The 14367-nt window shown below is 43.9% G+C and overlaps 1 protein-coding gene across 2 annotated transcripts in view; it reads right to left on the bottom strand.

The window, feature by feature from the left end:
- The window catches only part of LOC138588172 (SH2 domain-containing adapter protein F-like), a 97013-nt gene extending 83569 nt beyond the window's left edge, over nucleotides 1-13444 (bottom strand). For both annotated transcript variants that reach the window (XM_069658082.1, XM_069658092.1), the window contains exon 1: nucleotides 12825-13444. In XM_069658082.1, coding sequence (XP_069514183.1) covers nucleotides 12825-13256 — 432 coding nt within the window. In that variant the 5' untranslated portion in view covers nucleotides 13257-13444. The remainder of the gene's footprint in view (nucleotides 1-12824) is intronic.
- Nucleotides 13445-14367: the final 923 nt, after the last annotated feature.

Genomic DNA, 14367 nt, shown 5'->3' with positions numbered 1-14367 from the left:
CTTACACCTGCCAGAGCTCTGGCCGCTCGCAGACTTCTTGAAATGCACTGCGGCTCTCAGATCACGGAGCTGCCTTCGAATCAGTGGGAACAGAGGGGGAACATTAGCGAAGGAGGGAGACGATAACAGGCACCTGCCACTTTGGCTTTATGTGCCACGATGCGAGAGGTGCTGGGATTACAATTCGATCGGGCCCTGGTCTTCCATTACAAAGGGGAATGGAGGGGCACTCTCCTGCACGCTTAATGTTTGGCTGAGTTATCAGATGATCACAGGAAAAGAATCAACATTTTAGAAACTGAATTAGTTGAAATGTGAGCAGAGGTGCTTTGTGCTCGTTACACATCCAGTATTAGCATTTTGGACCCTTATATAACAGCAGCCTGATGAGCTCACCATGCAATAACCAGATTAACACCATTAGACAGAGAAAAAACTATAGATGCAAAAAAGACAAGTATGACTCCTGCTAAAACGGTGCAGACAGGAGTATGATATTAATGTCATGGCTGGTCCAGGAAGGATTGAATGCATGAGGGTCTAGTCAAGGTTGAAGCCCCTTTGAGGCTGCCAGAAAAGTCAGCAGTCTGTAGAATAAAGGAGACGGGAAAAAAAAACCAGAACGGGGACTGACGTGTGTGATTTATGTCTCACGCCACGGGGGATTTCAGCCACTGATAACCTTATACAACTCAGTGCTTAGCAGCTCAATTGCATTAACGCATTTCAAAAGGCTCTTTTTGCTGCTATTGCTCTTTTGTTCTTCAGTGTAGCAAAAAAAAAGAAAACATGCCACCACTGTGAGGACGGAGAGGAAGGGAGCGGAGAGCAGACAAAAGATGAGGGGAGGCTATTATTCTTTATATCTTTCTACAGAATACAGCTGCCATGCATAAAGTATGTTTACTCCTGTTTGATGGGAAATGGCTCAAATGTTCATGTAAAAAAAGCCAAAGTCAGCAAGCTGGGCGTCATTGAAGTGCCTCTGCTGATAGCTCCTCCACCTTATCTTCGTCTATAAACACAGGATGAATGCCGTGTGTGCAGCGCGCAGTCATCTGGAGATAAGTCGACCACAGTTTTCTAGAAAGAAAAACTCCCTAAAGGCAATTTATTTAAGTGAAAATGTTCGCAGCTTCTCTGTTGACATAATGCAGTTACTATCAACGAGACGCTTTCATGTTGGTAAGAAGAGAGCCAAAATCTGGTTACAATTCATCGAAGGCCCCTTGTGAAGACTGAGCCCTGCTGGCTCCTATATCTCCCAAACGGATTAGACAGATGAAAACTGGCTTCACCTCTTAAGGAGAGACATGGCAGGGGTGCATTTCCCACCATACAGACCTGACTTTAATGAAACTTTATGGAAATGTTTCCTAAGAAACATGGCTGCAGCTTGAGCTTTTGCCTCTCTGTGAGCTTGGAAGAGCGATGTGTCTCCTCTAAAGGCCTGCTTAGGAGTCTGCAGAGGTAGCTATAATCTAATTATGTTATTGGCTGCAGTCGTTGCATCGACAAAGAGCAATTCACTTGAGATTCAAATTCTGTTTCTTTCCAGGTATATTAATTTGCTTTCTTTCCCTCTAACTGAAGAATCCTCTAAAAGCTGCAGTGATTAAGCGTCCGTAAGTGCGCTCGTCCTTGTGAACCAACAGAAGCAAATAGCGACTTTACAGACAACATGATAAAAGCAGGCACGCGGCTCTTCAGACACACACACAGACTTATGAAAAAAACATCCCTTCAATATTCCTTCCTCCACCTCAAAAGTGCATTTTCTTGTCAATAACAGCTGCCATTTGCAAGCTCAGGATACCGGGAGTATATAAGTGATATATATACTGTCCTATATACGTTGTGAGGATTAGATTCAGCACACTCCTTTGCACATCAACGTGCTCAGCCACCAGCTTCACATGTGTCTCCCTCAGCGACATCTGCGCTGTTCAAAGAACAGCTCACTTCTGGCTGCCGACTTATTTATTACACACACACACACACCCCCCATTTAAGATTCAGACCACATTAAATGTTGGTTCTTCAGATCTCTGCACTCTCACCAATGTGGGGCGGCTTTCGCACGGCAGCCAGAGTGAAGGCGACTCTTTTGGCACAACTGATTTAGCCTGTTGTTGATCATGGGAACGCTTCCAGATGCACCTCACTTCAGCTGGGAAACAACATCAGCAATATATAAAGTAGGGGAGTCAGAACCACAATGAATGAAAGTGATATAAAACACATACTGTAGATGTGAAAGGTCCCCATATCACCACTGGGAGTGTGGGTGTCCTGTGTATTTTGCTGCATTTATGGCACCTATAGTCCAGTTTAGAAATACACTGCAGAAATATGCACTCACAAGTCAGGTTAATGTGTGCATGTCTCAATCGGTGCTGAAGTAGGATGTTTAGAGTTAATTTCCAGTGCTCATTCAAATCAGATTTTTTGAAGACATTCAGTCTGTAAAAAGTAGAACTCATCACGAAGAGCTCCTGGAAGTTTCACAGAAAAAACTAAGACGTCTAAGACCTGCAAGCTGTTAAAAATAGGATCATCCTCTGTCAGTTTAACTCGCTCTCTCTCGTGACAGTTGTCTTTCGTGCTCTGAAACTTCTAGTAACTTGCAGCATCAACTCTCTGTCACTTCCAATAACCAGGAAGTTTTCACGTCAGTGTGAGTTAACACCTACATGATTGAATCATCTGTCACATAGTGGTGACAGTTACAAGTCAACTGAGGAGACTGTATGCAGCTGTAAACGCTATTTACGTCATATTATATATTATATATTTCAGGTCTACTTAGTTTGCCTTTAAAGCCCTTAAGATGTTTTTTAAACTTCCTGCATTTAGGGCTGCACAATTAATAACATTATCATCATGATTGCAATATGAAAATGCGCAATGAATGCATCACAAACAAACAGTTTGGATTGCAAAAGGATAAGTACATTTTCCTTGTGTAAAGGTGCCGCGCATTAACCGTCAGCATGTGAACACACACACCTAAGCCAATAAGATGAAGCCCCAGGTAGCTGTCGGCTAAACTCAGATTTATTGGTGTCGAATTTGGTGGCAAGATGGCTGAGACAGAAAAGCTCACAGAAGCCATGTAGTGAAAAACAACACATCTTATATTGTAGCTTACGCCGTGCATGCCACCTTCTTCTACAACTCTATATCCTCAATATCCCTGAGCAGCATTATCACCAACTGGATGCACTAAATTACCAACATCACATATTTTGCCCCTTGTGTTATTAGTGCAGAGGCCTTGTTTGGACTATTATTTGCCCCAAAGCACCTTTAAAAGCCATAAAGAGTAGACTGTAGCATCGTAGAAGGCCTGCTTTTATTCCTCAGACACTAAGTAAACATTACACTGTACTGTATTTAACATCCCACTCCAGAGCCTACCTGGAAAACAATATGAAAGAATCATTGTAATAATTACATTTATAGTCAATTTTGGTCACTGAAAATGTTTCCTGGCTGTAAAAAACTGTGAATGACAAACACTGTGTGTATTTTAAAGACTAATAGGTCACAACTGAAGGTTTGAATTACTATAAAAGCTATCAAGTAAACAGATGTGTTTAAACAACAGTGACACTGGAATCAAACAAACAAATCTGCTACACTGCACTTTCCAGTAGCTAAATGTGTAACCTCGCTTTTCAATAAATCCCCACTCCATCTGCCCTCGTCTTCTGATGAATGACTGCATTTCCCTTCAGCACCCAGGGCGGCGAAGCACAAAAAGCACCCCAACTCGTCCCCAAGGACCTCCTTCATTGAAACACACTCCACACAGGCACTTAAGACCTCCAGAGGAGAAAGGGGAGGAGGCCGTGGGTTGCACCCTACGAAGGTGCTCTTAATATGCGACAGATATTCAAGATTAAGCACTTGACGACACGCTTGACAAAATCCAATTTCCTTCCTCTGCCCCCTTCCCTCCGTGATAGATTTATTGGCAGTGTTTCTGCTACATAGTGGAGCGGCACAAGAGTTGATAATAATTCAGGTGCTACAATGGAATGTTGGAATTTTATGCAAAATGATAATCCCAAGCCAACGTGAATGAGCAGTTTGTCTTCAGAATGGACTACACCAATTTCCCTCATCACTGCAGTTATTATGGAAACACCAATTTGTTGAGAATGAGGCTGAAATGAGGATAATAAAGTTGTTTGCCCATCAAACACACACGTACGCTCACACACACTGTACACATCCAATTCACTCCCATGTGACGCTGCAAAACCAACACATAGGCAACAACAATATTGTTTATTATGGTGCCTATAAGATGAGAACTGACACAATTAGGAAAGTAGGGCTTCATGATCAACATGCGGGGATCCACTGGGACGGAGGCTTTGATTTGGGGAGAGTGATTTACAGAGCAGGGAGAAAAACAAGCCACAGTCGGGCTGTAAACAAAGCTACACATTTCGATGAGAGGACGACTCGATTGGAGCTGGGAGCTCTGTGGCCTCAGATAGCCTCTGAGTGGTGACGGTGCACTGATGTCCAAGCACGTCGCCCACACTGACAATAGAGTGAGCGCAGGGTGGAGTCCTGAACTGCGGCCACTGCTGCGTGGTTTCCCACCTCTCTTAGCACAAGGTTACATTAGCAGGCGTGAGGGACAATCACCCGTCTGAGAGCCCTTAGTGTACGCAGCAGCCATGTTCTGTCACAATTTGACACTATTTCCGACATCTAGATTGCTGATGTCGAAACAGCCGAGGACATTAACCCTGGTTTTATTTTAGCAAGTAAGCAGCAAGCCAGAATCCCCCAGCCTACGCAGAGGGGCGAGCACAGACTTGTCAAGTTAAAAAGGGAATGTCACCAAGTTGTAAACACTTCCTGTCAGGAAGGGAGCACTTCCTTAATCCTGGAGCAACCAAGCCGTTCCTTATTTTTTCCACCAAACAACTGCAGATAGTGGCTCTTTTTCTCTAATGGCATTCCGATCACAATAGCAGCTAAATTTAACTTAGAGATAAAAACAGTGGAAATGTGACGGCAGATCTCAGCAGCCTTAAGTGACTCAAAGCTGCTGTGGCAGACTCATGTCTCATTCACAGAATTTAAAGAAATGAGCCTGGAATCCCACCAGGAAGAAATGGAAGTGTTGAGCTTCCTGGTGGGCACTCAGATCACAGGGCAGCTCCGCTTGCAAGACGGAAGTCTGGCTGCCTCCTGCAGTGTGACACAAAAACAACAGCCTGCGCTCACACGCAGGAGATACAAAGGCAAATCACATCTCTATGATCTCCACAGTCGACTGCATTTTGATGCAAAAATAACTATTTGGTTACAGATGAAATTTCCATAGTTTTGACTAAGGGAGGGCAGAGCTACTGACTTTTTAAAACAGTGCAAGAAAATCAATGTTTCATGCAGATTCTGTCTTTGTGCCTCAGATGGCATGCAAGCTTAAGGCTCAATTTGTTTTCCTTTTAAATCGGTGTGTGACGACGTGCCTGCCCACCAGGACTCCCCGCTCCTAGATTCGGTTCCACACACACTGTCATTAAACAAAACAGAGCCATGTGTGTACGGCTCCCAAGCGGCCGGAGTTGCAGCACTGGTCTGCAGGATAATTGTGACCTGGTGGAATCATGTGACTGATGTTCCGGTGCAGCTTAAGAAAAAGCAAATCAAGCAACAAACACAACAGACTCCGTCGGGACCCCTTAGACTGGGAAGAAAGTTACCAGATGGAGACGAAGAAGAAAATAAGCAAACAGCGGCTTTTGGCCGTCGTTTCAAAGGCCTATAACTTTAAGACACATGTGGTGGGATGGTTGGAGATCATTCTCAATTAAAGAACCATAACGTAAACGTTATAGGATGTTGATATCAGCGAAATGATCTTGATGAAAAGCCGAACCATTGCTACTCAATTGAATTACAATGACATTATGGCTTCCAGTGTATCTTTCACTTCAGGATGACTTCATCCTGCCCCAGGGAGGCGGAGCTTAAACACGTACGCTGTTTGGCTCTGTGCTCCTTCCTTCCTGTCAAAGTGCCCTTCCAGGATTCTTATTCAGGTCACAGGAATCTGTTGTCGTGCTCTTTTGTCAGGAAAGCATACGAAAACAGCGAGTATGAAATAGAATTGGCAAAAACAATATTTTGTTTTACTTTGAGCAGCGGGTCATTCAAACTGAATATCTCCCTGTCTTGAATTAGCTCAGGGTGACTTTTAGAAAATACTTTAGGTGCTTAAAATAGTTCAGGAAATTCATGACATTCTTTGACACCTCAGAGAACAGTGGGATGAAGAGGAAACAAGAATTTCACAATCATTCCTGGCCCTTCATGCCAACAATATCACAGGCTAGACTGTATGAGTCAGAGTAAACATAACAAAACACTGTCTTCATTTAACACAATTTATCGGAATTATCCAAACAATTACCCACTTGCAAAAAGATGTGATTCACAATCTGCCCACCACTGACGGTAACAAGTTCATCATCAGCACTGAGCATGATTAAGAAAAACAACAGCTGCAAAATCCAAGAAATGAATGACACAGCTTCACACCAGCCTGTTAAATATTTCAACCTGGGTATCACATTATCACAACAGCAGAGAAGGACTTACATCGTTACTTTTAAATTCTCCTCTGAGTGCCAGGCTTGTAAAATAGTCTTATAAAAGAAGCACTTGTCCAACACTTAACACACCAAATACAGAAGCCCGTCACAAAGGAGCAACAAGGGCACATCCAGCACGGCTCTGCTCTACAGTCAGGCCTGCGATCATCCTCAGCCGCCGCCTGATCCAAAAGGCAGAGAACTGCACTTAAAAAGGGCGCTATAACAAAACATGATAGGCTCTGATGTTTCATCCATTTTCTGGCTCCCTGAAGAAAACCACTCTCACAGACCCAGGTGATATTGACGTTTGTGCTTGACATTTTCTCCTATCACCGGCACAGATGAGAGCGTGAAAGGCCGGTGGGATACGTTTATAAAACTCCACTGATGTCTGGAGTGCCGGGGTGAAAGGCCAAGATATTCAGGTTGTGGGGGAAATGACGCTGAGCCGGGTTCAGCTGTGCTCTGCAGGCTCTGTAATCTGCGGGCCAGTAAAGCAAGCCTGATCTACCCACGCTAGAGGACTGTAAGCTTGGCAGGTGTGTCTGGTGAGGATGTAATTCAGCTCTTTCACATACCGCGGTGCACCGTCTCAAGTTCAATGTGATCATTACTAATCCACACGGAGTCAAAAGTATGCAAAGGACAAAAGAATGAACCGGAATCTATTCTAGGGCTGTCTGTAGTGAAGCTTCACTGCCTTTGTATGAACTGGCATTCACTGAATTTGAGACATTCTTGCTACTAAATACAATGTCAGATCTTTACCCCCAAGACAGGCGAATACATGTGACTTCAGACTAACATTACTAACCCTTCCGACAGCCGAGGATGCAGTCTGTGGATCGTCACATGGAACGAACCAATAGCCAATAGGGAAGCAAGCTGACTGAAAAAGGAAGCACGACAACCGCAGCCATGACAACAAAAGCAAACAGGGAGCAAAAAGTAACATGACCAGCCCAGGTTCACGCCGTCTCCACCACTTCGTCCACAGTTTGTTCTTTTTTCTTCCTGAACTTTTAGTTTAAAGTCATCGCCAATTCTTCCTGCCCGTCGTCCGCAATGTTTGTTTACTCCAAAGTCTCGTTTGACCGCGAGAGTGTTGCGAGTGTTTCCAGTTTTGAGAGTCTGGTCTCTGGTTGTTGGTAAATGGAATCTGTTAGTGTGTGTGTGTGTGCTGTTTTGGCGTAATCGTTGCTCTCCACACACTATAAAAGCAAAACTGTTAAATCTATGATGAAATATTGTCATGTGTGGGCTCTCTCACATTTTCAAAATCGGTTAAGATTTGAAAAATCTTTTAGTGTAGGCCAGCCTTAAGACCAGGTGCACTTCATTGTGCTATCACCTGGGAAGAGCTGGGAAGACACAACAGAAAGGGAAAAGGGAAAAACATAGCAGGGAACGAGTAAATGCCAGAGTAAATACCAGAAAATCTAAAGGCAGGACCTATTTTAAGAGATTTTTCTCAACCCAATACAATCCAGAGATATTGACACTTTTGGCGCCAAAGCTCGATCACTTCTTCCTCCAGCTAAGGCCACGCTTTCCTCCTAAAATCTGTAGACTATTTTTATGCCATATCATTCAAACCAACACACAAACACACAAACATCCATACAGGATCAAAGACACAACTTTCTTGGCGAGATAACGCTGGTTTTCCACCTCCAGCATAATCAATTGAAATGCTGAGCGAGGTCGTGTAGAAAGGTGCATAGAGGAGATGTAGGAGCATAAGAGGAGAATAAATCTGTGGATCCAGATGTCTCTGTTGGCTGTCTGGGCTCCTGAGCCAACTGCAGGTTTCTATAGATAGCATTGCGAGCTGGCTCGTAGGATCACTGAGTCAAAGGGTCTCCGAGCCATGAAGGGAGGCGCAGTTAGATACGAACAGCAGCTTTCCAGGTGCACAGACAGATACTGATGATGGCGAGCTGCTCTTTCAAAGGAAGCGGCGGCACGTCAGCTTCGCGCTATACCACTTTTGTTTACACATATCCGAGTGAATCCCATCATCACTTTCCCGTGTCCTTGAGAGAAGTTCGACTAGTGCTGAGTAGTGCGATGAGCCGGGAGATGAGGCCTTTAATTAGCTGTAAGGCAGGAGGATAATTGATCATCTCCCTCAACTCACTCTACCGTGAAGGGCTTGGCATTATTCAAAACAAAACACAGCACAATGCCTTCGAAAAACACAGAACCAGAAGGAACAACCTGAAGAGAGCGACTCCAAAACGTCTCAGAAACCCTCTGAATAAATTGACACCTCTTCCATGATGATTGTCATGAAAAACAACACAGATTATATTTTGCATTGGATATGTTTTTGATTATAACTTCTGCATTTGTTCACCCTGGATTCCTGGTGAATAGAAGCGGACTGGGGAAAATTCACTTGATGCTGCTATTGGCATTTCAGGCATTAGGAAAGCAGTGATATAATTAGCATTCATGAGTCAAGTAATTAAAACATCAATGTGACCAAGCAGTGTTGTTAAGCTACTCGTGTGTTCTCCGCTCAGTCTCCAGCAGTCAGCATTTAGTCTGCGCATTAGTTAGTAAGAAGACAGAGTTTCTGTGAAGCTACTGACTCCATTGATGACCGTGCATGTGTGTGCGTGTCCATAAGTGACCATTAAATACACTCACTCTCTGGATGTCTCGTAGTTTGTGAAGATAAATCCCTGCGAAAAGTAGCCATAAAACCAAACAAGAACACATAATGTGAACTCGTACACTTTCAACCTTTCAGCGCTATAGCCTGAAGGGAGAGTGTGTAAAACAAGCAGCGAACAGCGCATCCTCCCACAGAGACTGCTGTTACAAGTCTTGTCTCTATAATGGGACAATCCCACATTAACAACACTTTTAAAATCACCTGGAGAGTCCCTCTAACAAGGATTTACAAACAATTATCATGGCCAGCCACAGCTGGAAGAAAATCCTGAGCTTTTAGACAAACAGTAATCCTCATAAAAAGCCTCACAGCACTGAAACAACAGTGTACTTACTGCGGAGGATGGAGACTTATCTATTAATTAATCCTTCGTGTGTACATGTTATAATTTTCTGACAGCTAAAAAAACACACTGAAACACAATAAATGTAACAGAGGCTGCAATATCTTCCTTGAAGGTATTCCTGTTGCATACTTCCCTTTCCTCCTGAGGGTGTCAGGTGACCTTCAGTAAAGCATGCAGTGAAAGCACTCAGCTCAGCAGGATGTAATAAGTGCAACAAACAAATTTCAAGCTATCAAACTATCAAACCAAATTAAGGCTTACAGATTATGATTATACAGCACTGACTACTCTCAAGCAGCGTTTTCAAAAGATAGATGGCAACTAACTCTAAAGGTGGCACAGCAGATCTCCAGTTTGCTCTAAGTGTACAGGCGCCACCACGTGAAGAGGAGCGACAACACGGATGAAAGGTACAAAAAGCAGTATAATTAGTTTTCTTGGGCTTCTCCGTAAAAGTCTACTATTGGAAGACCCTTTCAAGTACTTTCACGGTTCCCAAGGTTTTTCCTTTAAGGTCGTCTCCTCTCAAAAAGAAAACAGATTCAGTGCTTTCAACTTAAAATGTAGTGTTTCTTTAAAGGTCTTCAGTGGTCAGAGCTGCCACTAACTTATGTGTAGGTTCTCAGCTTGTTTTAGTTGAGGATTCCTTCAGTATTCATCATTCACAAGGTCATAATTGGGAGAAACAAACATCTAGAGAGCTTGGGAGTCAGCTCCCAAACAAATGTACCCGGACTAAGGCAGTTTCAGGTTAAATGGACTGTAAATGAACTGTTTGTATATAGCACTTTTCTAGTCTAGCTTTTACATGTAGGCTGCTACGTCAAGTGCCCAACTGTCAATCAGTCTTCACATTCACACACCGCTGGCTATGCCAAGGGGAGCAATTTAAGGTTCACTGTCTTGCCCAAAGACACTTTGACATGTAGACTGAGAGAGCTGGGGATCGAACCACCAACCTTCTGATTAAAAGATGACCGACTCTACCGCTGAGCCACGGCCGCTCCTTAAATCTTTGTCTGTCTTTGTCAGGGGCTGACCTGCAGTAAACTTTAGCTTAGCTCGTCTCTCTTCTTCCGGACGTCAGATGACTAAAGTCATTTATCCGATTAATTAATATGGTTAAAGAGACTATATGGTGATGTCACTGGAAGCATTCATAAAGTTGTTGGCAGGACATGTTGTAATATTTGCCAACAGCCCATGCTCATGATAGACTGATGCATGTGCGTCTTACAGGTAAAACTAAGGACAGGAGCTGATACAGGAGCCTGCCGAGGTGCTGATCTGAAAGAAAATAGGAACAAATAGTCAAAGCTATTAAACAGCCAAGTTCAATTCAGTTGAATTAACTTAGTTGGATACAGCCCTACGGTTTTCCCTCACATTTCCTTCCCAACCATTACACCATTTATATTTAACCTTCAGCACCTGACAGGAAACCTTTAAACCCCTCTCCTGTCATATTGCTTAAGCCCACCAGCTGTCAGTACTGATTTAGCTCATCCATAGCATCATTTAGCCGGGGAGGTGTGAGGTACTTACACCAAACTATACAATCATCTGCCTGCCTGTTAAAGCCATATGTGCACATGGAGGGAGAGAGGAGGGGCAGAGGCAACTGGATTCCTGTGTGGGGGGGAGAATCCAAACAAGCGTCAATTAACATGAGACAACTATAATCTGTTTAATCAGCTTGAACAGCTGCAGTGGCTGGGTAAAAATGTAAATTCTGCTTTCCTGCTTGTTTACTGATAACACATAGCGGTATGATTCCTGAACCTGTATATCAAGTTCATGAGAGCGGCTGAAAAAAAAGCAGCCGACAACTTTTTGTTGAGGTCATGTGGGAAATACGGATACAACAATTGTGTTTTGAGTGATCAAGATTGGGGCGTAAAAGTGCCCCTCACGCACTACTCACGTGACAAGTTGCAGACACAGTAGAATGTAAATAAAAGTGCTGAACTTAAACCAACTGTGAGCCTTGCCATACGTCACAAGACAGGTGCGAAACAAACACAAGAGGAAGAGGAAGGAATCAGGTGGCCACAAAAATGTCCCTGCACAGTTGTGACTGGGACGTGATCTGAGGAGGAAACAGTGGTGTGCAGTGTGTACTTTCACAGGAACTTGCTTTCTCCTCTGAACATGCAAACTCTGAGACATTCCTCAGCAGGGTCACACTCATCTTATGGTATGTCCTCAACCCCTCTGACACCGAACGTCTCAAGTTTCTCCAAATGACCTCGCTGTGTATGAATTCCTGGCAAGCCTGACATGACAGTGTGCTGCTCCGAGGCAAAGCATGCGTGCATTCTGCCTGTCTGTCTCCACATTTACTTAGCGCTGATGATGAGTGTGCGACAAGCTCCGTGCATTAGCCAACAAGCTCAAAGATAAAATAGACAACAAAGGCGTGACACTTGTGTTGTTAGATTCAGAAACCTGTGCCAAGAAAAACTCAAATTAGAGTCATATATCCATAAACCATTACAAGTAATTCTTCCCCCAAGGCAGATGGCATCACTGCAAAAAGAACATTTACAAAATTGATCTTTCTAGTTAAAAAATGATTCGATTAAAGTGCAATTACAGGCACTGTGAATAAAGCTACATCACATGGAAGCCTGGGAATAAGCTGCAGAGCCGGAGCAGCACTTGACACCAACTTACCTGACACTATGGGCAAAAAAAATATTACATTTTTCATTATTAAGTCATTTCTGCTTAGATATTGAGCTGTGTGTGTCAACACTGTACATAGACTGTTCCCTCCACAGCACTCCCTGTAGTGCAGGTTAGTTATTAGACAGAGGAGGATGTCGCAACGCGTGTGGACAGCCGTTGTGTAGTTGTGATAACAAGTTCTGCCGGTTGTAACGATTCACTCTTTACGGGAGTAGGTCAAATGTTTCAAAAACAGGCCATGTTTCATTTCAAATTTAAGAAACTAAAGGCAACAGTCTATGAGACAGAGCTGTCATTCTCTGATTTTATTTTGAAAAAACTACGCTTTTAGTAAGCTTCATTAATGAGAATAATAGAATAGTTTCTTCAGGTTCTTATTTAGAAATATTCAGCTGATATTCAGGCAAGTTAAGAAGTAGTTAGTTGTCGCCCCATACTTGACCACAGACTAGTTTCTGGACCAAACTTCACCCACCTTCTCCTTGTTGTCGTGCTCCGAGGAAGGTGAAGTGGGAGATTTAACACTCCCTACAGCAACAGCTTGTGTGACTGTGACACCGCCGCCCGGAGCCGGGCTGTTCTTTTCGATTGTTTCCACCTTGATAAGTCGGTGTTTGGGGGACACATACTTGATGTCCGGTGACCCCACAGTGTTCAAGCTCGAGCCGTATGAAATATTTCCACCTGGAGTGTACGGGTCCTCGAAGTCCAGCTCCTTCTGTAGTTTGTAAGCAGCGAGGATGTCCGGCTGAGCGGGGCTGGGGAAGGTGGCCCCGGAGCTGGCTTGCTGGAAGCCTGGCGCACCGGGCACACCGGTGTGACAGTGTCTGTAGTCCGGTTTGGGAGGCGCCGGAGGGGGTGCTTTGGTAGTTTTGAATCCTAGGTGCTCCTTGAACCACTTGGCCATGCTGCCAGTGCATCGCTCTCAAGTCAAATGTAGTTTAGTTCCACCTTTTCCTGCCAGCGGAGCCCGAGTCTGGTCGTTAAAGTGTGATCCTCGGGTCACCCGCGGCCAGCCGACCGGTGTCTGAGCGTGTCGCCAGTCTCGTGCGACTGTGTCGGTCCGCTCGCGAGCAGGAGGGAAGCGCAGGCACTTTCTGATCTGCCCCGCCGCAACTCTGTCACTCACCGCTCGGCTGCTCTCCACGTCAGGTTTCCAGACTACGCAACATGGGAGCGCTTGTGCAAGAGGAACACACGCCCCCCCACAACCTGCCCTCCCTACCTGAGACGTTCACTGCCACCTACCGGACTTCTGAAACTCCTCTCACTGTTGAATACTGGGAAATACCAGTCACAGCTGCATGAATGTGTCTCCAATAAAAAGAGAAGCAAAGCTCTGAGCATGAGGAGCTGAGCTTTTTTGTCTCAGCCAAGAATCCACAAGTGAGAACCGATGGTGTATGCTGGATAATGTAATATGTTATGGACTGCTAGATGTGAGGTGATGCTAGTTTATGAAGAATATAAAAATATTGCAAGTTTTGTTCTAACATCCTGTCCTTATTCAGGTGGCTAGACCCTCTGAAGGTCCCTGACACCACTTTGTGAACCAGTACCACTGTTTAAATCGTCAGGTGAAGGTACTATTGTGTTTTTTATGTTGCATTCAAATACCTGGAAAATTATTTCTTTGAAAGGATTAGTTGTCTTTAATAGCTTGGTAAATGTATTTCCAAATTATTTCCAGAATAAACTATAAATTATACTTTGTAAAATGTACACTTAGATGAGGTAATACTGTTTGCTTAAAACCCTTCAGGTCAATGTGTTTTTTTGTTTGTTTTTTTCACCAATTGAACTCAAGGGTAAAATGTCCTTTGGTCATTCTCGGTGCTCTCATGTCCAGATGGCCACTGCAGACTGTTTAAATTGCAAATTGCATTGCAAATGACCAGTGGAGATGGATGCTTGAGTTTATATTGACACTGGGCACTGTTCATGCTACTTTCATTACACCAGTCCATGTGTATAGGGGAGTTGAATTGTTCTAAGCAATAATACTAGAAGTAAACATA

Source organism: Semicossyphus pulcher, unplaced genomic scaffold, assembly GCF_022749685.1.
Source record: "Semicossyphus pulcher isolate SPU_LCO1_2020_fin unplaced genomic scaffold, fSemPul1.0.p SCAF_1, whole genome shotgun sequence".
NCBI lineage: Eukaryota > Metazoa > Chordata > Actinopteri > Labriformes > Labridae > Semicossyphus > Semicossyphus pulcher.
The sequence above is the reverse complement of the archived record's forward strand: the minus strand, read 5'-3'. Positions and strand labels throughout refer to the sequence as shown.